Source organism: Kwoniella newhampshirensis (genome assembly GCF_039105145.1).
Source record: "Kwoniella newhampshirensis strain CBS 13917 chromosome 10 map unlocalized Ctg14, whole genome shotgun sequence".
NCBI classification, from domain to species: Eukaryota; Fungi; Basidiomycota; class Tremellomycetes; order Tremellales; family Cryptococcaceae; genus Kwoniella; species Kwoniella newhampshirensis.
This window is the reverse complement of record NW_027118344.1, coordinates 626,113-652,820: the sequence shown is the minus strand read 5'-3', so window position 1 is coordinate 652,820 and position 26,708 is coordinate 626,113. Positions and strand designations below refer to the sequence as shown.

Below are 26,708 nucleotides of genomic sequence, written 5' to 3'. Positions count from 1 at the left end.
ACACGCCATGATCTTTCATGAGATGCTATGCCTTGCACCTAACATGCCTATGAGATACAACGGTCCACCCATCCAGAAAAAGTCCCGCCGATTTTATATCACAACACTAGCCTCCCTAACTCATTCCAACGGCTCGATGCCCAATCCTTCCACCGCACACCTCACTTCCATCTCCCAGAATTGAGCCAGATCCCATCCTCCTCCTCTCACTGTCCCTTCCTTGTCTTCTCTCACGAAGATGACTCCGCTCCTCCTGTCCACGTAGTCCTCTTTGACATTGTACCACCCTTTCCACACTGCCTGATCTGGATTTGAGTAGGGTATAGGTACGAAAGGTCCTTTGTAGCTCGGTGAAAGAGGTGTATGGAGTTCTTCGTCATCGCCGTCCATCGATGCTGAGGCGAGAAGAGATGGAGGAACGAATTTAAACAGTGCTTCTTGACGCAATTGTTTGGCTTCCCTCGCTCGGAATTCAAGTTCTCGTGCACGTTTCGTCTCTCCATTGGCCAGAGCCTCGGTCACCTCTGCTCTCACTCCCTCTTCCTCCTCTCTCTCCACTCTCTCAGCCTCCTCGATCATCCGCATTCTCTCTGCTCTCGCTCTTCGTTCCACGTCGTCTCTCTCCGCTTGAGACATCGCTTCCAGCGCTGCTTTTTCCTGGTTGGCGACGATCAACGTCTTGTTTTGCTTTGCAAAGTCCGCGATTCTCGCCTCGGTCCTCTCGAGATCGATATCGTTCAGGAGATTGAAAGCTGTCATGGAAGAGGATAAGTGATGAATCATCATCTGTCGGAATGACTCGGAATATATCTTTGCTCACTGAGATCTTCCACCTCTTCTAGATAGTCATCGTACTCTTTATCACTTCCAAAATCTTCTCTCCGCTTGTTGAAGCTGACATCGCAATCGTCAGGCCTCTGCTTTCACTTTCCGACCCTACTCTCTGCTCCCACTCACTTCTCTGCCATTCGCCTTCTCACCGCCACCTCCTTCTCCACCTTGAGATCTTCGAATGTCTGATGCGCGAAATTGACTTTTCGCAAGATCTTCCCGCATTGTGGACATGGTTCGGGTCCGAGAGTGAATAATCGGTCTATACATGATTCGCACCTGGGTATAGAGGACGATACGTCAGCCGAGAATTAGAAGACACAACATTTTGGAATAGGGAGAAGTTGCGAATGGAAACACAGAAAACCTTCGAATGACGAAATATCACTCGAGGCGGTCATTCATGTGACGGTGTGGGATCGAACTACCGAGGAAAGCTAACATCTTGTGATAACATGGTGAGACTAGTAACCTCAGGTTCTTGTTGAATTGTCTATCGGTATGGCAAATAGGACACACGTCTTGTTCGGTCTACAGCAAGATATACGTTGATCAGCACGAAAGCTCAATCAGTCGTGACCAATCCTCCAATCTCAGGTCAGAACAGCAGCTTGTCCCGTTCCCACTTGCACCTGATTTCCCATCTCGATCCTCAGAACGGAGTGACCTACTCACACGATATTCCGCTACTCTTTTACTCGCATCCCTGACACCCGCGACATAGAGATACCCATCCTCAGTACCTCTGGCATTTGTCCCTACTCTCTGCCCTTGTTTCCGGACAGGCGGATGGGGTACTTTACGTATCGATGATGACGCGGCCGATGAGGAGGCATTTGTAGGAATGGGCTTGCGCGGTGCCAGACGTGACATCTTGAACTGAGGTGAGGAAGTGGGGCTATGTACAGGTCGAGAGCATGGGGTAAGATTAGATGAAGCTCGAGTAATCAAGTTGACGCTGAGCGAAATGATCACATCTCGCACAGGTGGTGGAGGGAGCCGCCCGCAACTTGACTTGATAGAAGACGATGTGGCACTCGGGACAACAGTTCACGATTTGTGTGTCGCTTACTCGAACTGGACAGGACGTGTGTACGCTTGATATTAGACTGTATGTGTGTCCGCTGTCTCGGTTCACTACCCTCGACAGGTGTGATTCACTTAGCTCCCCCTTACGTGCGACGGGAATGATGGGACTGCGAGAATGGCGCCGGTACTGTGTCGATATGAAATGTTCTGCTCGTGTGTCCATCAGTGACGCGTCTCGTCTCTTCAATACCAACAAGATTATGCTACAATCAGTACCTCCTTGCAGAAGCGAGCAGCAAGCATCCGAACAGGTACAGTGTCATCGTATTGCAAGTGGGAGAACGCACCCGAGACCAAAGAGTCGAGTGGTCGTTCGGAATCAGTGGCTGGAATCCGAACCACCAGATACCCAATTGCGAGGCACGGCGAGAATTAGGCCTCGCGTCTTGTGTCGTTGGTGTACATGTAGCCCATCTGATCATCCGACGGACCGAGGTCAATCACCACCGGTACGTCAAGCATGCTTTTATGGTTTGTCACTCTTTGGCTTGGCTTCTCATGCATGTATGAATAATGTTCATGTATATGTGAATTTACGTATTGGTGCTGTTTATCCTCCAGTTCCGATGTACACATCAATTAGGCTCAAGCTTCTCATCTTTGGAGGTTGATCATTGACAAACAATGCTCATCGTAGAACATCAATCACTTCCGCTGGGATGTGCTGCTTTGTTCTGTCGGGACCTCTCTCCAGGATGGGCGTCACAGAGAAGGGATCTTTCACACTTCACAACAGTCATCCATTGTGTAAATACAAGACATTCCTCTGACCTGACGTTCGAGCGACGAGATGAGGACGATGTAGGTCGATGGGTAGGCCCGATCGACCTCCAAACATGCGAGTGACCTGGGGGTTAAGCTTCTCCGCAAAGAGGTAAACAAGACAAAACAGAAATGGTCAGACGCGATACAAAATGTCTATAGAGCAGAGTGTTTTGTATCACTTCCCCCTCGTCTCTGATCTCGCTCCTCATCTTCCAAACGCACAAGACCACTCGGGAGAAGCACATTCCAGCCAACTATCCAAACACACTCCTTTCACCGCTACAACTACATCAGGACTCGCCTGTTGATTTATTTGCCGACCATCACAATGTCTCCTCTCCTCACTACCACCCTCGCTGCACTTGCTTTGCTGTCCTCTGTCTCTCTACAGGTCCAAGCTGGACCAGCCTTTGTGGGCTGTGTCAGCGAGTTGGGGTCGGAATCGGTACAGCCAGATTTCTTGGGTACAGCTGCCACTCCCGCCGCTTGCAACGTGAGTACAGATACCGGTAGCTTCTACCCTAAACCTCGCACCGTTAACTGGACTCGCCCTCTAGACCAACTGTTTGAACGGTGAAATTGCGTACCAGTACTCTTTGTACTCCGAAATGACAGGCGACTGTCTTTGTAGTACAACCGCGGTGGCACCTTCTTACTATGTTACCGGTCCGAGTTCAACTGCGGAATGCGGTAACAGCGACTACCTTGTGAGTGACCGAATCGCACAGAGCCACACCCCCACCCGGAAGTCGAAGCTCTTCTCACCCGCAATCCCCATATCGAATAACCTATTCGCGACTTTACGCAACACTGACAGACCTACTTTTCGATAGGTCTCTGATCTTCCGACCTCTTTCAACTTCGTGCAATGCTACAGCAACATGGTCACTGACAACAACCCGGGCGACCAAACCTCTTTCCAAGGATGTTTCGACGCTTGTAGGCTCGAAGGATCGGCCATGGTCCTGCCGGGAGCAAATGGCGCGTTCGCTTGTCGATGCAACCAAGCAAACATTATCGATCTGGGAAACAATGAAAATTCGTATGCAGTCAACTGCGGACCCAACGCTTGGTTCAACTATGTCCACACCGCTGAGGCGCAGGCCAGCGGTCTCGCAAGAAGGAAGTTGAAGGAAAGGCTGGACCAGTTGAGACTCGATAGCCAAACACTCTGTCCTACTGGTTTGACCCCTTGTAACGTGCAAGACTACTCCGACACCTACGAGGTGAGTTGACAAAATCATCTATCCGACCATAATTTAGCGATGCTGATTGCGACCTGTCCACGCAGTGCATCGACACCAGAAATGAGCTCGAATCCTGTGGAGGTTGTTTGCACGGAGTCTTCCAAGCCTCGTCTCCCAGCACCGTTGGTGTAGAGTGAGTGATCTTAGTCATCGATCTTTCTTCCACCGGCTTGAAGACTAACAAGAGATCTTGCTCGTTTAGCTGCACTGCCATTCCCGGTGTCGCTTTCGGCGCCGTGACCTGTATGGACTCTCACTGCGCTGCCTTCTCATGCAAGGACGGATTTGAGATGGCCGGCAACTCTTGTGTTCCTACCTACTAGTCATCTTCTCTCAATCCCCTATTCTTCCTTCGTTTTCTCCTTTGGGACTCTTGTCTTCTCTTTGTGTTTTCTTTTTCCTGGACAATCTCTGTCGCGGACACTAGACTTGATGAGGCCATTTCGTTACTTCGTTGACGAGCTATAACGTTCCGTGATGAATCCGTCGTGTCAAGTCTCGTAATCTGACGCAAGAGTGCCACAAGTCACAACGTGGGGAGCCGGGATGATCTGCGTTCGCGCATCCACAACCACAGTGTCACCATGGTGTGCCTATCAACGACCACCCTCGACCGTTCACTTTGGATCAATGCTTACACCGCGTATCTGTTTATAAGCACATCCACCTCAGCTTTCGCTGGTCTCAAAAGACTTCACTGCCTGCATCGGCTGGTGTACCGTCAACCGTCCCAATCCAATCACGATCATCGCCGCCGCGTCTCAAATTACCCTCACTCGTCCTCGTGTCTCGTCTCGTCTCGCCTGCCATTTTCACGATACATTTTACACCGTCGGTGAACAGAGCAAACGTTCTACCGTCTTCCCGGGAGAGCCTCCTGTTCATCACATAACGCGGCAACACCCTTACCTCACATCAGTCTTTGCGCTTCTCTCGCTCCGAAGATGGAGCAGTACCCCGACGGTTATGTCGATGTCAAACGACCTGAGGAGAACGAGAATGGATATGGGTATAGACAACGACAATTCTGTAAGTACTCTCCGATGGATTCTCCTTGCCAGAACCGACGAGTAGATCTGTTGACAGACTCTGCAATTGCGCTTAGCCCAAGATATCCTGCAACAACAGACCCCACAATCGCCTAGTAAACCTCAGCTCCATCACGCGTCCTCGTCATCTACCTCTGCGTCCAATCCCAACCCTTCGTCAGGAATCTACGATAGTAGATATCCACCCAACTCCGATGTGGGTGCCAATGGAAGTGCTGGTCAGAGACCGAGTATGAGTAATGAGCGAAGGATGTCTTCGGGCCTAGGTGGAGGGATGGGTAGTTTGGGCAGTATCAATACTACGACACAGGAAGATGTGGTGCCGGTCGGATTCGATGAGGGGATTCTGAGAGGATTGTGTGAGATTGATGTGAGTCCCATGTCCATATCGAGACTGTATCACTCGAAGGCAATGCTGACGAGTCTTATCGCAGGGGGCTCTACCGTTACTCGCGGACAGGATAAAACAGTCTATCGCATCTTGCAAAGTGAGTTTTAGCATACCCATTAAAGGCTCAATGCAGTTGGCTGACTCCAATTCTCGACCTGTGCTTTAGCAAGTAGCAGTCTTCTTTCGTTCAAGAGCGGAAATCGAGGAGAAATATGCTCGATCACTGGTAGAGTTATGTCGGACGACAGGAGACGTCTATGCCAGGGCAGATTGCAAAGCGGGGTGAGTCTTCGATATTTCTTCGTGTCGGTACTGTACTCAAGGTATCGAGGTCTGGAGCTCACATTTGCGTCCCCACCAGCACATTCGTAACAGCCTATCAAAGCTCGCTGAAGCTGCAAGACCAGCTAGCTCAGAACCGGATTCGGTTTTCTCAACGGTTGAACGAGATGAGTGATGAGCTCCTAGGTCTGGCCAGAGAAGGGGAGAAAATGAGGAAAGTCGTGAGTGGAGTTCTGGTAGTGCCCAGTGATGTGGGATAGCACTCAAACTCCCAACCTTCTCTCTGCAGCACAAAGATAACGGAGCACGGTATCAAGGGATCCTACAAGAAAGCGAGATGGTGATGGACAAGGCGAAGTCACGATTCGACGCTACTGCTGAAGAGTTGGAACGTCTCCTTGTGGCTAAAGAAGGCGAATCGTTCAAAGATGCCGGTATGAGATCATCCGCGTCGACATCGTCCGCGAACACCTCGGCCGGCGGCAGTTCTGGTCCTGGCGGACCTGGTAGTGGGGGTGGAAAAAGGGCTCTTGGAAAGGCAATGACCAAAGGTGGATTGCTGTTCAAGGGGAAAGGAGCAGGGTCCCTACAACGTCAGGAGGATGATGTGAGAGCTAGGATGGCTCAAGCGAGCGAGACTTTTAGGAAGGCCGTACTGGAAAGTCAGGCTCTTAGGCAGGAGTACTTCAATTTCCAGTTACCAAAAATTCTGCGTGTGAGTATATCTTTCTGTCTGAAGTTACGACAACAACACTGACTACTGTCCCTGCCTGTTCAGCTGTTGAAAGAGTGTGCGGATGAACTTGACCTGGGAACCCAATATCACTTGTCGCGATTTGCATTCCTGTATGAGACGACGGTCGTAGCCGACGGGACGTTGCTCAATCCAATGAGCGCAGCCGATGAAGGTGAGTGTGGTGCCGTTCTCTATGTCTTTGTCCCGCTAACCTCTGTTGCTACTCGGGCGTAGGGCCGGGCTTGAAGACTATCTTCGAAACGATAGATAACAGGACAGACTTCAAGTCGTACATGCAGAATTACGCTGTTGCGCGAGGAACACCTCGTGGTCCCCGGCGAGATGGTCCATATGAGGAAGGATTTGTGAGTTCATTTCTGTTGACTGTTTGAGGTCAAGGAATGACGAAGGGGCTGCCTGTGTCATCGTGTAGTTGCCACCGTTACCTCCCCACGTACAGCGCAGTGCAGACGTTGCGGCAGCCGCATCGAGTGGAGTGTCAACCCAAAGCTCTCACGTTTCTCAAATATCGATCAACTCTGCCACAACCAATACGACCACAACGAACGGTATCTCTCATCCGCCTGAACAAGCATCATCTTCGGAAGGATATGCCGCGCCTGGAATCCCTGCTTCGACAGGAGCGACCTTTGGTGTGGATCTAGGTGAACAACTGCAGAGAGATGGAGCGGAGGTTCCCAAGGTTGTGGAGAAGTGTGCTCGGGCCATTGAGGCGTACGGTGAGCGCCAAAAAGATGCAACACCAACGAATGAGCTGACGTCCTCGTAGGTCTCGAATCTGTGGGAATATACAGACTATCGGGAACGACCTCAAGGGTACAAGCGCTCAAGACCGCTCTTGATAGAGGTACGCTCGTGTCCGAGCTCCTTATACCAAGCTCAGCAGACGCTAATCTCGATCATGTCGCGCAGATATCGACAACATCGACGTCATGTCCGATGAATGGAGCGCAGACATCAACGTGGTTTCCGGAGCCTTGAAGTTGTGGTTCAGAGAATTACCAGAACCGCTTTTGACTTATGGGTTATATCATCCTTTCATCGAAGCTGCGAGTGAGTAGACCCCTTGCCTGTACTGCGCGAAGAGCGCCATCATTGACGAAGGAGGTCAGGATATGAGAACGATCGATTGCGGCATATTCGATTACATGAGCAGGTCAATGAGCTACCAGATCCAAACTATGCTACATTGAAATTTTTCATGGGTCACTTGGACCGGTGAGTACTCTCGCTATTCCCAGACTATAGTATGCTAAATTTTCTATGCTTTTGGTAGCGTCAGACGGAAAGATTCAATTAACCAGATGTCCGTCTCCAACTTGAGTATAGTCTTCGGACCGACACTATTAGGTGCACCTCCCGAAGAAGGGGGTCTGAATCTTGAACACATGAGTTTCCAATGCAAGGTGAGCGAATGCGTCTCATGTGACCAGCGACGGTAATGAGGGAAACGCGATATGAAGTAAGACCGGAACGCCCAACTGACCATGATAACATGTACACAGGCGATTGAGACGATTCTGGAGAAATACCATGAGATCTTCGTGGAAGAGGATGGAGGAGATGATTCACAGTCCCAATCTCAGGCCCTGCAATGAGCAACGGAAGGGAACTTGGTTTGAGGGACGAAGGGGTCGGATACCGGATCGTATTTGATACTAGTCAGACTCAAATATCCTGTAGCAAGAAAACAAGTCTGCGATGTCTTGCCTGTCTGCCTATATGGGCCGGTGTATTGAAAAGCCATGTTGCGTCAGTCTGACCAATCGGGCATCAAGTTTCCGCATCAGCATCAGCATCTTCGTCTGATTTCATCCACGCTAGCTCCGCGACAATCAGACACGACTCAAAACGTTTCGCTCCTTGCAAAGCCCAATCCATGCTTCCTACACCTTTAACTTTTCTACCATGCTATAGATAAGGGAGAAATGAAGGGGAATTAAGGCTTGAGGGAAGCGGGGAAAGTACCGGCCTCGATCTGCTCGTCCCATTTGGCGGTCTAAAGTGGAAGCCAAGTGTCGATGTCAGCTTAATTCCATCAGATACTGTACATCAAGTACTGACCCATTCGTCTGTAATTCCGACACACGCACGCAAATGCGATAAGAGGTATGGGAAGAAATGAGCCATTTGGTCAGTGATTATTCCCTTGGAGTCTATGGGCGATGATGAGATGACCCCGCCACTCACTAGGACAGAGAGATCGGAAGGCCTTCTTGAATTGCTGACAAGGGGCGAACTCTTCTCCCTTGGCATTGACACATTTGTGATAGTCAACAAAGTTTTGCTGTTAGTGACATCAGAATGACAAGATCAGCACAGCTGAATCGCATTGTTCGCATGTATGAGATGCACTCACCCAGCTGTGATGTACCAAGATGATAGGAAGAGGTCAGTATCGCTCATGAACGGATGTGAGGAGCTTTATCGATGGGTTTGCAAGATGGAATGGACACGGACCAGTGCTTGGTTTGGTTCTGGTTAGGGAATCGAGCGCTACAATCGCACATCATCTTGTCAGCTTCTAACCTGACACGATGATCTTTGGAGCAGCCGTCGATATGACTCACTCGAAACCGGCGGTCTGGAGCTGTATCACGATCAAAATGTCAGCAATCCATCTGGATTACATTCGGCACCGATCGGAGCCGCTAGCTTACCACGTAAGTGCTGAGACGTGAGATAGATCAGCATTGCTCATGACAGCTTCGAACAACGCGAGTTGGGACTCACTTGTTCTCGGACATTATCGATCGATGTCGTGTTGACGATGTGAGTCAGTGTGGAGAGAGCGGCAGATATGGAATGGGTTGGGATTGGGATTGGGAGTGAGATGTGCGAGAGATGATTTGGTGGAGAGTCGAGCACCAAACAGATGGGATGGAATGAGTGGATCCGGGGTTATATTCGGAAAGGGTCGGAAGTAACGTACATCCTGGAGAGTGGCGACTACCACTCACTCGTTCCATCATTTCTGATTAACTTATTTATGGTAATCTGCTCTTGCTCATCTGCTTTGGTGAGGTCCTTCGTCGTTCATCTCATACACACACACGCACAATGTCATCGCGCGAACTCGATAACGCGAACCCGACCATCTTCGCGCCGACCACATTGCATCGACGGATAGATGGCAGCAGGAACTCCAAGACCAAACTGTGGGCAGAGAGCGTCTCGTCGGATGAAGAAGAGGACGATTATGGGCTGGGTGGATACGGACAAGGTCAAGACCGGGAGGAGATTGATGCAGAGGAAGTGTATGGTGGGTCGTGGTCCACATCCTGTTTTCTACTTATATGTCATGCTGCGCAGCGGTTCAGATTGCCCCACGTCTCATCTTCCAGTCTGTCGGTTTCTCAAGCTGACTCTGCTCGTGTCTTTTTCAGACCTCCTTCGATCGATAACGGACCCCGAGCATCCCGTGTCTCTCGAACAACTTCGGGTCGTCAATTTGGAAGATATCAACGTCGCAGGGAACAGAGTACTGGTCTATCTGACACCGACCATCCCCCATTGTTCAATGTCAACCTTGATCGGTAAGTCGTCCTTCCTCCCCCCCTCCCTCCGAAGTCGCGCATCCCCTTGTCGGCGCAGTATGAGAACACCCCTGTTGATCAGCTTTCTGACTCCCACCTCAGGCCTCTCACTTCGAGTCCGACTACTCCGTGCTTTGCCTCCTCGTTATCGCGTGGATATCCGTATCAAATCAGGGACTCATCAGTCCGAACACGCCGTCAACAAACAGCTCAACGACAAGGAGAGGGTACAGGCGGCTCTGGAGAACAAACATCTCTTGAGTGTCGTGGAAGGGTGTTTGGCGACGGCGGGTAAGAGGGGGAGCGACTAGATGCGTGAAGAATTATTGCAGTCGGAGAAGACGGTTCCGGCGCGGAATGAATGTTGCGCTGAGCTCGTCCAATCACGGCAGCACCAGACATCATCCAGTGGTTTGTTGTAATTCTTGAACGCCTCATTGGCACTTGCACTATGTAGCACCTATCTTCGCCTTCAATTGCTCGAAATACCCTCCGTGTTCCCCCCATTGCAGCGCTGGGAACAGTGAAGACATTTGCAGCGACGAACCAACTCGACGGAGAATGCAACATGAAACAGGAGTATCTATGCAGATTGAGCTCGACTCTATGCTACAGCCTACACCAAGTTCTCCCTCGGTTGTGCTGACCGTACTCCCTCTCCTCTCGCTTCCCTTACCTCCTTCCCAGCTGCCTCAACCCACCTCTCAAGGACGATACTCAACATCTCTTCCCACCCTTCTTCTCGCTTTGCAATCACAATCGGGTCGTATTCAATCTTGGGCCGAACCTTGAACCTGCTCAGAGTGGTACCTCCAGGCGGGAGGGACTGGTTCCGCGTCGGTAACGGTGGAGCGGGGTTTGGCGATGTCGAGTTTGACCTTGAAGGTACTGTTAGGAAGGTCGATGAAGCGGTGTGGGATAATGGCATTGAGATGGGCAGCTGGTACCGATGTCGTAGAGCCCTGAACAGTCGAAGGACAACCCGTCAGCCAGTTGCTCAATTGCTGTCTCAACGCTCTGCTGAGACTGGTGGACGGACCGACACTCACGCTCCGAAACAAGTCAGATTACCGACTCTTCTGAATGTCCATTCTTTCTCCTTCCTGATCCCTTCCTCACCAGCTGATGATAACACGGTATCATCAACCACTGACGTAAGAGTATCATGGACGTTGTCTTCAGGTATGAAGCCCCACGGCTTTGAGGAGGAGAGAAGTGCCGCATTGTATGCTTGTATAAGGATATAGCCATCACTGCGATGACGGATAGCATCAGAGCGACGCTCACTTGGAAAGAAGCGAGTAGAGGAGAACGTACGAGATACACGACATGAATGCGATGGTGAAGTTTGGAGAAGCCAAAGAGGGTATGCGGAGACTGAGATCGACAGGGAGATGAGCAAGCAAGAAAGCGTGCAGTCGTTCTGGTAGCGCGATGACATATCTCATGAGCGGGAAGACGCCAAAGCTTGATATGATACTTTGCCTACTCACCCAACGATCTTCCCTCCCACTCGTTCTCACCCTTCGCCCAGCTCTCGAGCTCTTTCACTCCCTCTCCTTGTCCTACCGCAAAGGTGAACAATCGCTCTACCACTCCGACCCACTTCCCGACGCCTTCTCTTGTACTTCTCGCTTCCTTCTCCCATTCTGAGTTATCCAGAACTCTATAATCCCTCTTCTCCTGCTCGATCGCTTCCTCCCATGTCCGCTTCTCTTCTTGGTCCTCTTGTGCTAGTGCGTTAAGGTCATACTCGTCTTCGCCATCCGATCCGGCATATCCTTCTGGTTCAGCATGTAGAAGCGAACCTGAATCTGATGCAGAAGAAGTCGGGCGTTGCGCAGGCAAGGGCAGCTCATTTTCGTTCGTGAGATTCGATACGAGGGATATGTCTGGATCGTGACTGTCTTCGCTCTTTCCGCTTATCGGAGACAACGCACGCTCGGCATCTGATTCTTCCTGTTCTTTCAGCTCGAGACGAAGTCTCTCTTCTAAAGCTCTGATCGCCGCCAACACGTCCAATGCGGCTTTTCTCAGATCAGCCAAGACATCCTCCTTGTCTGTCATCGCTCCCTCTGAGACGTCTGCCTGTCCCGTACCATTAGTCAAGCTCGACTTTCGTTCTGTAGTTCTTTGCACGTATGCATGTCCTGCTGAGACGGCACGAGGTAGACCGCCTGGTCTCGATGGTGTCGAAAAGGTGGAACGCATTCGCGGGTTTGTCCTGGGCGGAAGGAGAGTGGAACCGGATACTCTTCGTCCGTCTTGGGACGCAATCGCGTGATGCGAAATTGATAGAGCCAGCGAACGAATTCGTCGGAACGACCGAGCCGTCGTGACTAGAGCGGTGCGGATATCTTCTGATGATCGGTGAGGAACAGATTGACTTTCGATTGAAGTACCCTCTTGCTCATCTTTCTCAGTGGCCAGAGAAGCCAGGTTGATGGGGAAATATAGACTTCTCGATGTGGGTAATGATGTCGGAGTGAGTGAAGCAGGTATCGATAGACCCCATAGACCTCGAATGGTCGACACGATCTCTCTCGCCTCCTTTCTAGCTTGATCAGGATCAACCCTAGGCAAATCAACCTCTTTCCACGGTCTCCTCTCTTTCTTATCCTCCCCTCTCCTCACCTCGTCAGAAAGGAAAGACGGCGGACGGTTCTCGATTTCGTCCTCATCTTCACCCAATGACGACAATCCTCCCAGTCCAAGTCCAGGTCTCTTCACTCCGACTCCAGCTCCCGGACGATGTTCTATCAGACCAGCTTGTGAGAAGTGGAGTTGGAGATCCTTGATAGAACCGAGGAGCTGGACAGATTCTCGCTTGGCGGCTGAGCGAGAGATGTGGCGATATTTAGGGTTCTTGAGCGGTTGGATCTGCATGGGAGGTGGTTGAGAGGGGGAAGCTGTAGGAGCTGAGGAAGAATCTGGTGATGATGAGGACGAAGCTGATGCTTGGTCGGTATACATTTTTGATGCGATCTGTGGTCTTGGTCTGTACCGGGCTTATGATGTGTATGGGTGTATCTCGAGACGGGTCGATGCAAGCGCAATGAGAGTGATCCAATGATGTTGGTAAGCAGCAGATGAGATGAGTTGACAATTTAAATGATCCTGGAAAAGGCGAGGCTTGTGCGTTTCTCACAACTCCTGTCACTTCATCCTCCCTTCTGATGTGTAAACGACGGTGACAATGTCATTACCTCACAACACTGATGTGAGTGTGTGTGTGAAGGAACGAGGAGGATATGCATAGGGGGTTTCACCGGATTACCTTTGATATCTCTCGATCTACCCCTGATACGTGCATCATTAACGACAACGGACGGACGCGAATGAAAAGCAACTTCAAGCGACCACGCGACGAACAGCGAGAAGTGATGACGTAATGTATTCAGATCGTGTTGAAACTGGGTGTCTCCTAGAAGTGGGGGCGAGCGATTTCGATGGGAGCAGAAGTGGCCAGTCAGACTATCCTCCGGCTCTCGGGGGATGAACGCTGTGTTGTCCCACCCGCTCTGCCCCTTGACCTTGAAGGGACACTGCTTCTGATAGGCGTTTTCGGCGCGATGGATGACGCGAGGCGGGCGGCAAACGGCGACGATAGGCCCAAAAATCACAAAGCGATGGCCACGTATATGCTCTTAGCCTCACAAAACAAGCCAGCGTGTTCGTCAGCCTGGGCATTGGCCTAGTCGTCGTTTCTGCGCTTGTCGGTACCGTCATGGTAGAAATCTAGGCAAGATGGTCCCGAGTGACAGTATGTTTTCCTTCGCCTAAAGATACGGCCATGACACGTGGAAGTTCGGTCTCGGGTATTGACCTTTTCGGACGGGAGGTTGATATAACCGTAAGTTAAGTCACTGCATTGAATCTCGGCGACCGCACAGATCAACTGATGTTGGACTGACTTTACCATCAAACCCCAAATCCGCCCTTTCCCTTCATCATATTTCCCCCTCATTGCCTACCGAAGCAGTAAGGTCAGGATCGGTAATGATGGTCCCCAACTCGCTGTCGCTGCCAGATGCCTTGCGTCATCTCGCCGTCTTCCCTGCTTGGGTGAGATCGTCCACCACACTTCATTACACTCTGGGTGGGATCGCGACTCTATTACTGGGATTGTATCTCTATCTCTGGCCATATCGAGCGTGGACATTGACCTTCCGCAACTTGAGGGGTACGTGATCTGCCTTTTCCTTCCTGTCATCGTGCCTCAACCGTCCCGTCTTCCGCGAACTGGAGCCTCGTTCCACGCAGCGATTGGATCAAAATCTGATTGTGTGGACGTCTTGTCGATCACAGGTCCCGATCCTGACCACTGGTTTTGGGGTAACATCAAGTATATCCTGAAATCAGATCCTATCGCTCCTCACGTGGAATGGGCCAAGAAGTACGGACCCACTTATCGATATCGACTCCTGGGCGGAACCCATCGATTCCTGACCACCGATCCAGTCGCCTTGTCGTACATTCTGTCCCATGCCGATCTTTTCCCCAAACCCGAACAGACCAGACAAGCTCTGACGGACTTGCTGGGAAATGGAGTGCTGGTTGCTGAAGGTGCCGATCATCGTAGACAACGAAAGGCTTTGAATCCCAGTTTCAGTCCGGCGGCAATTCGAGGAATGGTTCCCACATTCTTTGACAAGGCGGTTGAACTGAAAGAGAAGTTGTTGACCCTCATCGAGGACGAGAATGAGACTGGAGAATTGGCTAGTCCATCGCCCGCATTGGAGACCGATAAAGTCGAAGGAGGCAAGAAGATCGATGTTTTGAAATGGTTGGGAAAGACGACACTCGACGTGATCGGTATCGCAGGCTTCAGTTACGATTTCAAAGCACTCACTGAACCGAATAACGAGTTGGCAAACGCGTACAATAAGATGTTCACTGCTGGAATGGAAGTGGGGCTTTTCCAAATTTTGCAGTTCCTAGTCCCGTTCTTGCGGCACATCGTGAGTATTATCTCAGCATTCGGGAGCAGGGAGCACAGTAAGGGATAATTGACATTAGAGACAATCAACCGTAGCCCAACGAGAGGAAGCGAAGCATCGAAAACAGCACAGCAGTGACGAGAACAGTAGGCAAGGTAAGTCTAGCGTAGGAGTTCCGGTCTGGTCCAATCTCACAGACTGCCCTAAAGCGCTTGGTCGAAGAGAAGAAGAAAGCAGTTCTCGCTTCGCATGCGGAAGGCTTGGAGAAAGGCCAAGACATCGGGAACGATCTCTTGTCGATCTTGAGTGAGTTTAGATGTCTGAGAGAGGAGTCGTAGCGAGCTAGTAGACAGATAAGTCTCGCTGACCAAAGTGAATATCAAACCAGTCAAAGCGAATATGGCCTCCGACGTGAAACCTGAGCAGAGGTTGACAGACGAAGAAGTTCTGGCGCAGATAACAACATTCGTACGTAGGCTATGCTCATGTCATGGCGGCGGTCCAAGTCTTAATACTGAAGGAGTATCGCCTCTTATCATAGATGCTTGCCGGCAATGAAACTTCCTCGACCGCTTTGACTTGGATACTGTATACATTGTCACAGCATCCTGACGTGCAAACTCGCCTCAGGGAAGAGATAATGGTAGTTGATGATGAGCGTCCTTCTCTGTACGTACATGGAACGCATCGATAGCATCAAAGCCCCCTGCCGCGAAGTGACTGACAGACCTTGCTTTTGTGTGACTTCAGAGAGACGCTGAACTCTTTGCCGCTGTTGGACGCAGTGATGAGAGAGACGATTCGACTTTGTCCCCCGGTCCCATCAACCTTGCGACAAGCCACCGAAACGTCTGTAATTCCACTGGGTACACCCGTTATCGGACGAGATGGCAAGATGATTGACAGCGTGACCCTTGCAAAAGGGACAATGGTGTTCATCCGTGCGTATCAGCTTGCTTGCGACTGAATCACATCACTGATAGAAACCTTCTCCTCCAGCCATCCTGGCGATCAACGAGTCTCAAGAGATCTGGGGTTCGGACGCAGAGACTTTCAACCCAGATAGGTTCATCAACCCCGATCAAGCTCTCACCGCCAAATACAATCAGATTCCCGGTGTGTGGGGTAACCTTCTATCCTTCTTGGGCGGGACAAGGAACTGTATCGGATATCGGTTTGCCTTGGCCGAGATGAAGGTCATCTTGTTCGTTCTGATGCGGACTTTCGAGTTCAGCTTGTTGAATAGCAATCCGAAGATACAGAAGAAATCCTCGTGAGTTTCGCTTCGTGCGCTTATCGATACCACGAGCTGACCGCGAGCGTGCCATTAGGATTGTGATGCGCCCGAGAATAATCGGTGAGGAGAAATTAGGATTCCAAATGCCCTTGATCGTCAAACCTCTGTCCGGATGATGGGAAGAGAGACAAGTAGATCTTGTCATGTACAATAAGCTGGCATATACACGAGCTAGACATGTCACTGTTATATATATGCAATTATGCGCATATATGTGATCAGAAGCCAATCATGGAAGATGAAGAGGACCAGGATCAGGAGCGGTATTAGGGAATTTTTTACCCTGCCTCCAATCAGGGAAGCTTTACAGAACCATAATCACCTGTCCAGCGCAAACCCCCCGGCGGTGAGATGAGAACCCATGAATCAAACGCTTAAAGTTTAAAGCGATCGAGGGAGCCTTTGAGTGAACGACAACAACAGATCACAGCGGTGGTGGAAGTTACGGTTACGACTTACACATCACTCATTCGATCAGCTATAGGCTGTACTTGCTCCGACCTCAAACACCATGGCATACAGCTCTATCGGAGACAGGTCAGACACATAGCTTGCTTTGTACGAGAACCGTTTTCATCTCAATCTATCTATCCTTTACCCCGCATCTCAAAGGAAAAGGACAGACCTCACGCAGCAGATCCGACCCGGTCTGATGTCTTTACGTTACATCCTAGCAACGATACGCGGATTCCCCTTCGACCTTTCCCCCCCTCTTGACTTTCCATCTTCCACTCGCTGTTCGGTTAGGGATGGTGATGAAACAGATCAAGTCGACATTGTAGACAAATCTCATAGCAGCAGATCAGATCAAATCAAATCAAATCTATATCGGAACTTGGCTGGACGGATCGAAGGGTGCCATCTCCTCTGCCCTACGTAGACTTGGAACACGGCAATCTACGAAACATCTTCTTGTCTTACTCTCCATCTCCTCATCTAGGCGTTCGTCAAGACCAGCCGGCCTTTTGGACGACCATCTTCTATAACCTTCGTGATCACATTTACCTCGACTTGTGATTGCGTCGAGGTGGGTGTACTCGATTGTGCTTGTCTTAGGCTTGGCGAAGAGTCATACGGCGTGCTAATCAAGCTGTTCTGTCCTCACTGGTACAGTTCAACTGCCATTTGCCTTCCAGCTTGATCAAGTCATTACATCGCTAGCCCATCATCTTCGCACGCCTTCCTCGTCGATCCCGCTCACCCAGCGCATCAAGCTCAGTATGCCAGACACACACACTGCGCCGAGCTCGAGATCAACTTCTCCCATGCCTCTTTCAGCGAGTTTTCAGGAGAGTAGACAGGACGAGAAGAGAGGATTGATGTTGCCTCCTCCTGTACCTATGAAAGATGGACAGGCTGACTCGCCAGCTTCGTGAGTTGGACTTTTCTGGCCTTCACATCATTGTTTGTGTGATGCGTGGATCCTCTGCCCCTCGTTCAATCTCTTGGCTGAGTCTTCAGACATGAGACATTCAAGAGCTGACCTTTGCTCAGTGCCCCTCGCATGACCCGTCTCCCTTCTCTGAAGCAATTATCCGAGCATCTCCACTACACCCCTGGCAGCAGCTCGTCCTCCCAACTCCCCAATCCGCTTGCCACTCCCGACCGGACCTCGATACCTGCCACACCGCCCTCTTCTCTGCGAGTCTCCACGAACCCTTCAGCCATCTCTCAAACGCCCAATGGCTCAACTTCAGTCTCTGCATCTCCGATCGTCGCTGCGAGTCCTTCGACTCGTCTCAAGCTGCCCGCTTCGGCGATGATGAGATCCATGTCATCAGGTTCGGGTAGCGGCAGCGGACAGATACTGCCCACAATCACATCTTCTCCTATTACCGGTCAGTTCGACACCGTCCAATCACCCGCTCAAAGTGGTACTTGGGTCAGTCGGGGTCTCACAAGAGGTGATAGTGGAAATGGCGAAACGTTGGCATCTACTCCACCTACGCCGAACAGGTCCTCTCCTGCTGCAGGATCTGTGCATGGAACTCCGATTTCGATGTCCCGATCAGCTAGTAGGGATGGATATATCGAGGGATACAACAACGTACCCAGTCTGGATCAGATCAGAAGAAGGGTCAGTATCAGTCGAGCCATGAGCTCCTCCGGCATGTCACCTGGATCAAATCTGGTACCTGGTGCGTCCACTGACGGGGCAGGTGCAAGTGGGTCGGGTTCACCTGCCTCAGTGAAACCTGTAGAAAAGGAGGTAACGAAAAGCACGGAGGCGACGGACCAGGTGGCGAAGCACAAGGATGTGCAGGAAAGTAAGGGGAAGGAAGTCAAGGTGGACAGTCCGCCTGAGACTGGGTCCGTGTCTTCCTCGTCGAACGAAAGTGGGCCCGTCATTGCTGGTAAAAAGAAGGAACATCCACTCCAACATGCTTGGTGAGTCTCAACCCCTCTTTCTCCGAGTGTACGCCCCTGAAACGTCACCTCCTATAGGACTCTCTTTTTCGATTCGAAAACATATAAACCAGAACCAGCCGTGCAGGCTTCCAAAGACGGCAAATCCGTTTTGGCAGACTACGAGATGACCCTAGTCACCGTTGGCAAGTTTGACACCGTGCGTACAGTCTGCCTCTTTGTTCTATTATGACCTCATGGTCCAGGCCGCTGACTTGCTATGGGTCATTGCAGGTTGAAGGCTTTGCGAGACATCTTAACAACGTAAGATTGCCGAGCTCGCTGGCGAAAAACTCCAACTATCACATGTTCAAGAATGGTATCCGACCGGTGAGTGCACGTATACCCAGGTGCTTTCGCAACAGAATGCCCCTTTGCAATGATACCACACCTCGCGCTCGCCGTATCTTACCATTGTTCGTGAAAAACGACGCTGACGCTGTCGTACCCCTTTGCAGATGTGGGAAGATCCAGCCAATGCTAATGGAGGCAAATGGGTAATTTTGTTCCGATCGTCGCCACCAACATTAGATGTGGCATGGGCCAACCTGACCATGGCGCTCGTGGGCGAAATACTCGATCCTGAAGATCAAGTATGCGGCATTGTAGCGTCCAGTCGGCCGAAGATCGATAGGATACAGATCTGGACGCGGGGAAGAGAGGATGTGGAAGGGATGAATAAGTTGGGAAAGAGGATCTTGGATATTATGAGAGTGGAAGGCCGAGATGCTGAGTGTATGTCGATGGAGTATCAGGTAGGTTGTCTGGTCCTCCTTTCGAGATGCCCGATTATCAAGCTTGGCAACAACATTGCGGAAGTTTCTATATAGTGTAAAGGGGTTTGTAGAAGGCATATCTGTGACGGTGTACTAACTGATCTTCATGACATAGTACAACGCAACCAACTCGAATCCTCCCGCAAACAAATTCCTCCATATTCCCTTCCCCGCGCGATCCTCCACACCCCTCTCTACACCCACTCTAGGACGTCTCTCAGTATCGGGAGCATTCCAAGGTCCTCCAGGTCTCTTGAGTGTGTCTCCTTCCCCTCGTTCTCAGAGCGGTTCTTCCACCTTCCCATTACCTCTGCCTCCACCCAAATCACCAACCGGCGCTTCGTTCAGCGGAAATGGACAGATGTTGGAACCACCACCAAATGGTACTTTCAGATCGAGGTTGGGAAGTGGTTCAGGAGGATCTAAGCCGAATGCTTTTTCGGGGCCGATGGGTATGGGGATGGGGATGGGGATGGGTATGGGGAGGGTGGGTAGTTCAAGCTCGTTGAGGAAAGAGGCTGGACAAGGCGTCATGGCAGGTACAGGTGGTGGGTCATGAGCGTCCGTGTGAATCGAAGAGCGGATCTGGATCTGCTCCGGCACGCGATGCGGAAGATGAGGATTGGGGGGATTTGTCTTCATCTTGAGTGTAGGCTTAGATGCTTCCTCAAGGGTTTGCTGAGTTCGTATTCACTTACATATACCTGTTCATCATACCATTCATGCATCAACAGACATTTCGAGTGCCGTGGATGTGTCAAGTCGGACAGAAGCGATGCAGTAACTGGACCACTATCGATCAATGCTGGTCAATGTCAACGGTATGACGACCTGTCCAGAACATGCAGAAGTCGGTGAAGCTAATCACCTGACAGGTGAGTAGCGAGCCACTGTCTCAACGATACAATCAGAAGCAGCTATGCGGTATGCGGATATACATGCAGAGTAGCGTCGAGTTGGATATCATTGATCTATTAATCCGTCTTGTTTCCCTCTTCCTCTTGAACTATCCTCCCTCCATCCCTCGTTTCCACTCTTCTTCTCTCTACAAGAGACTCGCACCTGATCCCAAATACGGAGTCGTCCCATCTGAGATGGCTCTCGATTCCCACTCGTCGCGAAATATTTCCCCTTTAACCATCCTCTTCCTTCCTATCAGATATCCACCACCTATTGCCTTCCACCTTCCACCTCAAATCTCCGCCCTTATGTCTTGATCAACACCCCGCTTAGAGCTGTTGTTTCTGCGCTTCGATCTGTCGAACGATATACAGTGATGAATCGAGGAATCGATCGACACAGTTCTCGAGACATGCAGCTTCGCCCCTGCGAATTAACGGCAAGGACAGACGGTCAGTAATCAGTCGTACGATTTAAAATGGGTGACTAATGGTCCGTTGTGCGAAGTGTTGGTAGGATGGGTTTGAGGCTCACTTTGAGAATTTGGAACTTATGCTACCTGTGATACAGCTTTAGGTCGTAGACAATAGGAATGTCAGCGAGTTCGATGAAGGGACGAGGCAAGAAGGGCAGGAATTTGGAGGCGGTGCGCCGCTAATAGTGAGAAGAGACGACACATACGTGTTCCAGCCTGTAAGGCATGAAGCATACAGGTCAGCACCGCTGCTCTTTCTGTACAGCAGATGGACTACGGCTTACAGGTGTTGGTGAGCTCATGGATGGAGGCTTGGAGCTTGGCCTTTGCCTGTCTGCGAGAGACATCGACCTGTCAGCTCAGCGATCCACGGTTGTCCTCCTTTCCAATAGCAAGCAGCACAGCTACATGACCAGGACACTACTCACTCTTGTTCCAAGAAACCCTCAAGTTCGCGCTACAGACATAATGAAAACGATGTATCAGCGGTCCATTCGCTCCATTCCGATTCACGGCTTTGCCCAAGATTGGTGGTCCCGGGCTTCAGGATTCGTTGAGTCGCATAGAAAGGATCACATACCTTGGAAGCCTCGTCAAGAGCAGGGATGGGAGTTTGCGATGACATGCTGATGTCTTCGTTGACGTTGTTCGTTGTATGTATAGCTTGGAGAGAGAAGTGACGGTGGCAATAAACCGAGGAAAAAGTTGGAAAGTCGGCATGGGAGACAGACAATCCCATCGGAATCTTGTTGAAAGGGATCATGACGTGGACATCTGGTAGAGAGAGATCTGGAGATAAATTTACTCCCGCAGACCTACGATCCCATTCGGGCTGAGCGTCCCACTTTGACGTTATAACTACATTACTTACTCCACGAGAATTCTCTCTCTCTCACTTCTCGGTCTGTATCTTGCCAGATCCCATCCATGTCCCAATAAAGATACCGAGCATGAGCGACTACGCCTTCGTACCGGGCGGGTCTCTCAAGTTCAAGGGCGGTGGAGAGAAGTGAGTCACTTCATCTCACTTCAGCGTTCCCTCTCTCCACCTGATTCGATTTATTGGCCTCACTTTCCCTCGACGAATAAAACGGAATTGAGCTGATCCTCGCATCTTTTCATCTGGCCTATAGGAAGAAGAAGAAGAAATCACACTCTTCTTCCGAACGAAAGAATGTGGAGAGCGAGATCAAGCTCAAAGAGAAGGAGAAGGCTAGAGATCGAAGCGAAGAAGGGTCTCCCGCGGTCGGAAGTGGAGGGGAGAAGGGAGAAGGGGACAGTAAGATGACAGAAGCGGAGAGGAGGTTCCTCGAGACTCAGAAGAAGAGGGTGAGTCTGCTTAATAATTACACATCCGTAACCCCTGGGCCAGTGTCAATCGCGCCCAACTGTCGCACTTGACAAGACGTCCTCTTCCATCTATGTTGACGATTCGCTCTCTTCGTCTGTTGGATGACTGACGTGATGACTGTTCACAGCGCGAAGAAAGGGTGAAAGAGCTGGCGAAGAAGACACATAAAGATAGGGTATCAGAACTCAACGCCAAGCTAGATCGACTCAGGTGGGTACTCTGTCCTTTTGACCAGTGCAAGAGTGGAAATGGGAAGCTCATCCGGTTTTATTTCTACGCAGCGAGCACCACGACTTGCCGAGAGTGAGTGTTCCTCTCTCATTGTCGGTTCTACTCGTCGAAGGTGCCTCTTTGTTGACATGGGTGTTTCGCAGATCGGTCCAGGCTAATATTGCTTACTCCCATCATGTCTATCATGTCGTGGAAAGGCGGTGGAAAGGTGTTCTGGGATGCTCGCTGTGCAGTCGTATATGCATTATCGTGTTCTACACTTCTGCTCGAGATCGATCAGACACACCCTTTCCGTATCATGCATCCAGGACTCACGTGTAAGGATCATTGTAACGCACCATACCGGAGGATATCCGTGTTATTTGGTCCCGGTGGTGACTGTTGCCACCTTATTTTCACGATTTCTGAAGATTCAAGTTGCCCAAGTTTATATAACGTTGTTCCAATCCATCAGTCTGCTCTTGTCGTATCTTGTCATACGAGTCGATTATGCCTCCCGTTCCAGACTCGTTGCCTGGTCTACCGGACGACTACACATCGCAGGTGAGACAGACCCTTTCACGCCGAACACCTCGCTACATTACTGGGAACTTTCCCCCCATCTATGTCTTCCTGTTGTTGTTCCAGGCGTAACGATGTCGTCTATACCTGGGGAAGTTGCTGATCTTCTATTCTACACTCGTACAGTTCTTCACTAACGATGTGGTGACACGGCCTGACGATCTTGAATTCTTGGCCAGAGTGCTGGTGCGTCTGACCATACGCGCGAGCTCGTGTTCTAGAATAGCTAAATTCTTCTTTTGGTAGCGATGTTGGGCGGATGAAGAAGGGCCACCTCCACCGATAGCTCCAGGAGAAGTCATGCATCCTCTGGATCGATCTTTGAAACGCGGTGAAGTTGGAATAAGGTACATTCACACTCTCTCACATCGCCTTGCACCTATTGTTCACATTAGCTGATGTTGCCCTCTCTCGACTTCTATCTAGCAACATTGCCAATGGTGAATTGGAGATAGTACCCGAATCGACACTCAGGCTATACCAACGAGAATTCATCAAAGGAGACGTGGTCAAGCGGGCTCTGACCTCTCCAGAATCAGCACTTGTGGTCGACATCAGGAGTGCAGTCCGGTTACAACATTGTCTGAGTAAAGAAAAGGTGGATGGGTGGGTCGATTTTGAGAAGATGGGGAATGCTTTGCTGTTCGATGCGAGGGATAGGGTAGTCTACGACGAGTGGATCGGGACAGTAGAGGAGGTGAGTGAGATGTTGTGATGTGGGACCCGCGACGGTGCCATCCCGTGCTGATCTCCATCGTCGCCCAGGTCTTCGAAGACGGTCTGGTCGAGTCGCAGATTGGGATATGTTATCGGTTAGCAGAGATGGGCGGTCTGCTAGAACCTGGTAGATTGGTGGCGGTGAGTGATTGGTTTTCCTATCGGTTTTCCTATCATATGTGCCATGTCCTGATGTTCCGATTCAGGACGTAATACCCAAAGATATGCCTGAAGCTGCAATGTCGAATCCTCTACCGCCTTTCGCCAATCCTGCAGTTGATCGGGTCATAGAAGTCAACCCCGTGGTTGTGTATGTGACATGGAACGCGATTAACCAACAGGTGAGTCCGAATTCTGCGAGATTGCATCCAATCATGATCCGCAAGCTGACCCTCACCATTGTAGCTGCCAACGGCTGAACAGGAAAAGCATCCAGAACCTAAGCAGTTCTGGTATGGCGAGGACATCAAAAAGCTCACACGTTTCGACGGTATTCGGATGCAACCGCCAGGAATTGGCTCAATCTTGCGTTTTAAAGACCCGGCAGATGAAACCCGTGAGTTTCTCTCATGCAATCATGATTTTGAGCAGAATTTGATTAGTTATGTCAGGGTACGGTGTCAAGCCTACGGTACATGCTGGCGGCATGAAGACCGTCAAGGCCATGAAAGTGGTTGAGAGTCGATCGAAGTTGACTCTGCGGTGGCAGTCTGGTGAGGAAACGGAGGAATGGGCTATTGATATGGTGCCATACCGAAATGTTGACGAGTAAGTCCATCATCATGGCAAACCTTTTCATTGAGATACGCATGTTGACGTGTCGTCTCAGCTATGAAACCTGGCCCGGAGAGCATCTCATCTGGCGGGGCGACAATGGTGAACGTCGCCATGCTGTGGCTCAGATGTTCGATCCGCATCAGCGCGTCGCCGAATTGTTATTCATGGACAACAACGAGAAGCAGATCGTTCCTGCGCTAGAAATAGATCCGGGAGGTCGCACAAATGACTCCACCTACGGAGTCGGTATCGGAATGCAAGTTCTCCTTTGCGAGAACAACGGCTCAACACCCCCAGCGGTACCCGTGTTAGGTCAAGCGGAACTGCCTGTCAAGAACATGTGGTCGAGAAACGAACTTGCTAAACTCGCTGAAGAGTACGTAGTGGATTCGAGCAAATTTGGTTACTTCACGCCGGAAGGAGATAGAGATCTGGTGGATTGGTATGGCGAAGTCATTCGACTCAACTTGAATGGAAGTATCGATGTGCAGTTACCGAACAATGCGCTGAGGACGGTGGGATTGCACAATACTTTCCTATTGAACGAATCTCATCCAGAGGATTTGTTCGCGGAGCTCGAACAGCAACAGCCCGGAGAGGGAGATGATTGGGAGATGCAAGGTCAATTAGAGGCAGGTATACAGAATGGCTTCGAGGTGGGGAGTGACGCTAGCTGGGAGACGATGAGTGCAGGTGAGGACAGGCTAGCAGCAGGTTGGGATCAACCGGGCGTGATAGAGATCGATGTGGATATGACCAGCGGGGAAGTGGAGGAGGACGAGGAATCACGAGATGCCCGAGAGGTGGATCTTGCAGTTGGTGCTGCACAAACAGTCACGTCACAGGATCGCGTACCAACCCCGACATCTCCCGGCGAAAATCCCGTAGGAGAGGAAGATGAAGAAACAAGAGTCACCACAAAGATGTACCTTGCAAATGGAGTTGCGCAACTGCCCGCAGCATCGTTTCCTGCGCCATCGCCGACCTCTCCTGGTGGATCTTCAAAAGCTGGTCCATCGACTCAAAGTAACGGCCAAAGCGTTCAGCTCAGATCTGCTCGTCAAATGGATGATGGAGCAAATGAAGATGAGCCTTGGCAACGGTTCGAGATGCTCGAAGCAGCACCGGAAGACCATTGGTTCATCAGAGAACCGAGATTGAACGCGGCGAATAAAACATATCATTCGAGATTACAGCGGGAACACAAGGCATTGATATCCTCTCTACCGGACAACATACTTGTCAGGAGCTACGAAGATAGAACGGATCTGATGAGGGTGTTGATAGTAGGCCCTGAGGGAACGCCGTGAGTCCATGGAAACAATGCGCGGGATCACATCGGTATGAAGCTGATGCGCTTCTGGGGCAGATACTCTAATGCTCCATTTGTCTTCGATGTCTATCTCAACCCGACCAAATTCCCCCAGGAACCCCCCACGGTGCATTTCCATTCCCACACGAACGGTCATGGAAGGTGTAATCGTAAGTAGTGGCGGACAGCCCTTTCGTGGTGACGTGTCGGTGCTGAAAAGAGCGTAGCCAACTTGTACGAGGATGGTAAGGTCTGTCTCTCGATTCTGGGGACATGGTCTGGCGACAAGTCGGAGTCGTGGATGTGAGTAGCATGACTATCTAAAGTGTGGGTATGTCAGACGCTGACGCGTCTAGAAAAGTCCCAGCAAATCTTCTCTTCTCCAAGTCTTTGTGTCCATATCAGGCTTGGTCCTTGTCAGGTCACCATACCACTGCGAGCCGGCTTTCGCAAAGCTCGAAGGGACAAGGGAGGGCATCATAAATTCGTGAGCATTCCACTTTCCGTACCGTCATGCGCTATCGCTTCAGCTGAACCGTCATGACAATACGCGCAGCCGACTATACTCTGAGAAAGCATATGTTCTCTCTCGATCCTTTGTCAGAACGGCACTGGAACGTCCTCCTCTCGGCTTGGAAGCTGAGCTTCGTTACTTCTACTTGACCCAAGGGAGATTACAAGTCGTGATTGAACATGCGAAGCGATTGATTGAGAAAGGAGAGGGGACAGTACCCGAGACTCTGGTAGAGGAGAATGCGGAGATGTGGAACGCTGATGCTGTGGGGAGCTTGACGACGGGAGCGATCATAACGCTCAAGGTGAGTGAACCGGCTCGTCCTACACCGCGGCTCGGCGCTGATCGTACTGCTGTGCTCAGAGGACGATACGTGCATTAGAAAGCCTGTCACAGAGATGATCGTCGCATACATAGACCATGCATTTAACAATTGTAGTCAACCGATAACGCCATCATGCACCGATCCGCGAAGTCGGACCAGATGCGGGTGTTAGCCGGCGG

At 50.7% G+C, this 26,708-nt stretch overlaps 11 protein-coding genes across 11 annotated transcripts; 7 read left to right on the top strand and 4 right to left on the bottom strand.

The window, feature by feature from the left end:
• Positions 1–120: 120 nt before the first annotated feature.
• Positions 121–1,704, bottom strand: IAR55_006935 (CDK-activating kinase assembly factor MAT1; the record flags this gene model as incomplete). The annotated part of the gene is made up of 5 exons (XM_066950013.1): positions 121–752; positions 821–894; positions 958–1,110; positions 1,274–1,362; positions 1,507–1,704. 5 exons carry the CDS (start codon positions 1,702–1,704, stop codon positions 121–123), a joined length of 1,146 nt encoding a protein of 381 aa, XP_066799705.1.
• A 1,309-nt stretch (positions 1,705–3,013) lies between these two features.
• IAR55_006934 (uncharacterized protein) lies at positions 3,014–4,255 on the top strand (the record flags this gene model as incomplete). The annotated part of the gene is made up of 5 exons (XM_066950012.1): positions 3,014–3,178; positions 3,243–3,392; positions 3,519–3,911; positions 3,977–4,065; positions 4,135–4,255. The coding sequence occupies 5 exons, from the start codon at positions 3,014–3,016 to the stop codon at positions 4,253–4,255; spliced, it is 918 nt and encodes a 305-aa protein (XP_066799704.1).
• A 621-nt stretch (positions 4,256–4,876) lies between these two features.
• Positions 4,877–8,009, top strand: IAR55_006933 (uncharacterized protein; the record flags this gene model as incomplete). The annotated part of the gene is made up of 14 exons (XM_066950011.1): positions 4,877–4,961; positions 5,038–5,351; positions 5,416–5,469; positions 5,539–5,654; positions 5,734–5,875; positions 5,944–6,369; positions 6,433–6,562; positions 6,625–6,755; positions 6,824–7,130; positions 7,181–7,258; positions 7,324–7,464; positions 7,524–7,629; positions 7,688–7,817; positions 7,917–8,009. 14 exons carry the CDS (start codon positions 4,877–4,879, stop codon positions 8,007–8,009), a joined length of 2,253 nt encoding a protein of 750 aa, XP_066799703.1.
• Positions 8,010–8,350: 341 nt separating this feature from the next.
• IAR55_006932 (uncharacterized protein) lies at positions 8,351–9,158 on the bottom strand (the record flags this gene model as incomplete). Its single annotated transcript, XM_066950010.1, has 7 exons — positions 8,351–8,410; positions 8,476–8,483; positions 8,602–8,698; positions 8,868–8,907; positions 8,982–9,001; positions 9,072–9,081; positions 9,145–9,158. The coding sequence occupies 7 exons, from the start codon at positions 9,156–9,158 to the stop codon at positions 8,351–8,353; spliced, it is 249 nt and encodes an 82-aa protein (XP_066799702.1).
• Positions 9,159–9,471: 313 nt separating this feature from the next.
• IAR55_006931 (uncharacterized protein) lies at positions 9,472–10,258 on the top strand (the record flags this gene model as incomplete). The annotated part of the gene is made up of 3 exons (XM_066950009.1): positions 9,472–9,673; positions 9,798–9,947; positions 10,050–10,258. The coding sequence occupies 3 exons, from the start codon at positions 9,472–9,474 to the stop codon at positions 10,256–10,258; spliced, it is 561 nt and encodes a 186-aa protein (XP_066799701.1).
• Positions 10,259–10,563: 305 nt separating this feature from the next.
• On the bottom strand, positions 10,564–12,920 carry IAR55_006930 (uncharacterized protein; the record flags this gene model as incomplete). Its single annotated transcript, XM_066950008.1, has 4 exons — positions 10,564–10,909; positions 10,997–11,200; positions 11,265–11,370; positions 11,441–12,920. 4 exons carry the CDS (start codon positions 12,918–12,920, stop codon positions 10,564–10,566), a joined length of 2,136 nt encoding a protein of 711 aa, XP_066799700.1.
• Positions 12,921–13,946: 1,026 nt separating this feature from the next.
• On the top strand, positions 13,947–16,300 carry IAR55_006929 (uncharacterized protein; the record flags this gene model as incomplete). The annotated part of the gene is made up of 9 exons (XM_066950007.1): positions 13,947–14,130; positions 14,256–14,908; positions 14,983–15,042; positions 15,097–15,193; positions 15,276–15,355; positions 15,429–15,556; positions 15,638–15,828; positions 15,887–16,160; positions 16,219–16,300. The coding sequence occupies 9 exons, from the start codon at positions 13,947–13,949 to the stop codon at positions 16,298–16,300; spliced, it is 1,749 nt and encodes a 582-aa protein (XP_066799699.1).
• A 1,104-nt stretch (positions 16,301–17,404) lies between these two features.
• Positions 17,405–19,925, top strand: IAR55_006928 (uncharacterized protein; the record flags this gene model as incomplete). The annotated part of the gene is made up of 6 exons (XM_066950006.1): positions 17,405–17,556; positions 17,679–18,572; positions 18,630–18,750; positions 18,825–18,920; positions 19,049–19,345; positions 19,482–19,925. 6 exons carry the CDS (start codon positions 17,405–17,407, stop codon positions 19,923–19,925), a joined length of 2,004 nt encoding a protein of 667 aa, XP_066799698.1.
• A 670-nt stretch (positions 19,926–20,595) lies between these two features.
• Positions 20,596–21,366, bottom strand: IAR55_006927 (mitochondrial import inner membrane translocase subunit TIM8; the record flags this gene model as incomplete). The annotated part of the gene is made up of 6 exons (XM_066950005.1): positions 20,596–20,692; positions 20,801–20,836; positions 20,948–20,957; positions 21,026–21,075; positions 21,170–21,198; positions 21,322–21,366. 6 exons carry the CDS (start codon positions 21,364–21,366, stop codon positions 20,596–20,598), a joined length of 267 nt encoding a protein of 88 aa, XP_066799697.1.
• A 325-nt stretch (positions 21,367–21,691) lies between these two features.
• Positions 21,692–22,481, top strand: IAR55_006926 (uncharacterized protein; the record flags this gene model as incomplete). The annotated part of the gene is made up of 5 exons (XM_066950004.1): positions 21,692–21,750; positions 21,875–22,070; positions 22,220–22,302; positions 22,374–22,395; positions 22,467–22,481. The coding sequence occupies 5 exons, from the start codon at positions 21,692–21,694 to the stop codon at positions 22,479–22,481; spliced, it is 375 nt and encodes a 124-aa protein (XP_066799696.1).
• A 331-nt stretch (positions 22,482–22,812) lies between these two features.
• On the top strand, positions 22,813–26,586 carry IAR55_006925 (uncharacterized protein; the record flags this gene model as incomplete). The annotated part of the gene is made up of 13 exons (XM_066950003.1): positions 22,813–22,866; positions 23,011–23,070; positions 23,131–23,231; positions 23,311–23,581; positions 23,650–23,742; positions 23,808–23,942; positions 24,007–24,157; positions 24,213–24,369; positions 24,431–25,684; positions 25,748–25,860; positions 25,918–25,993; positions 26,052–26,177; positions 26,247–26,586. 13 exons carry the CDS (start codon positions 22,813–22,815, stop codon positions 26,584–26,586), a joined length of 2,931 nt encoding a protein of 976 aa, XP_066799695.1.
• Between the last annotated feature and the right edge of the window lie 122 nt (positions 26,587–26,708).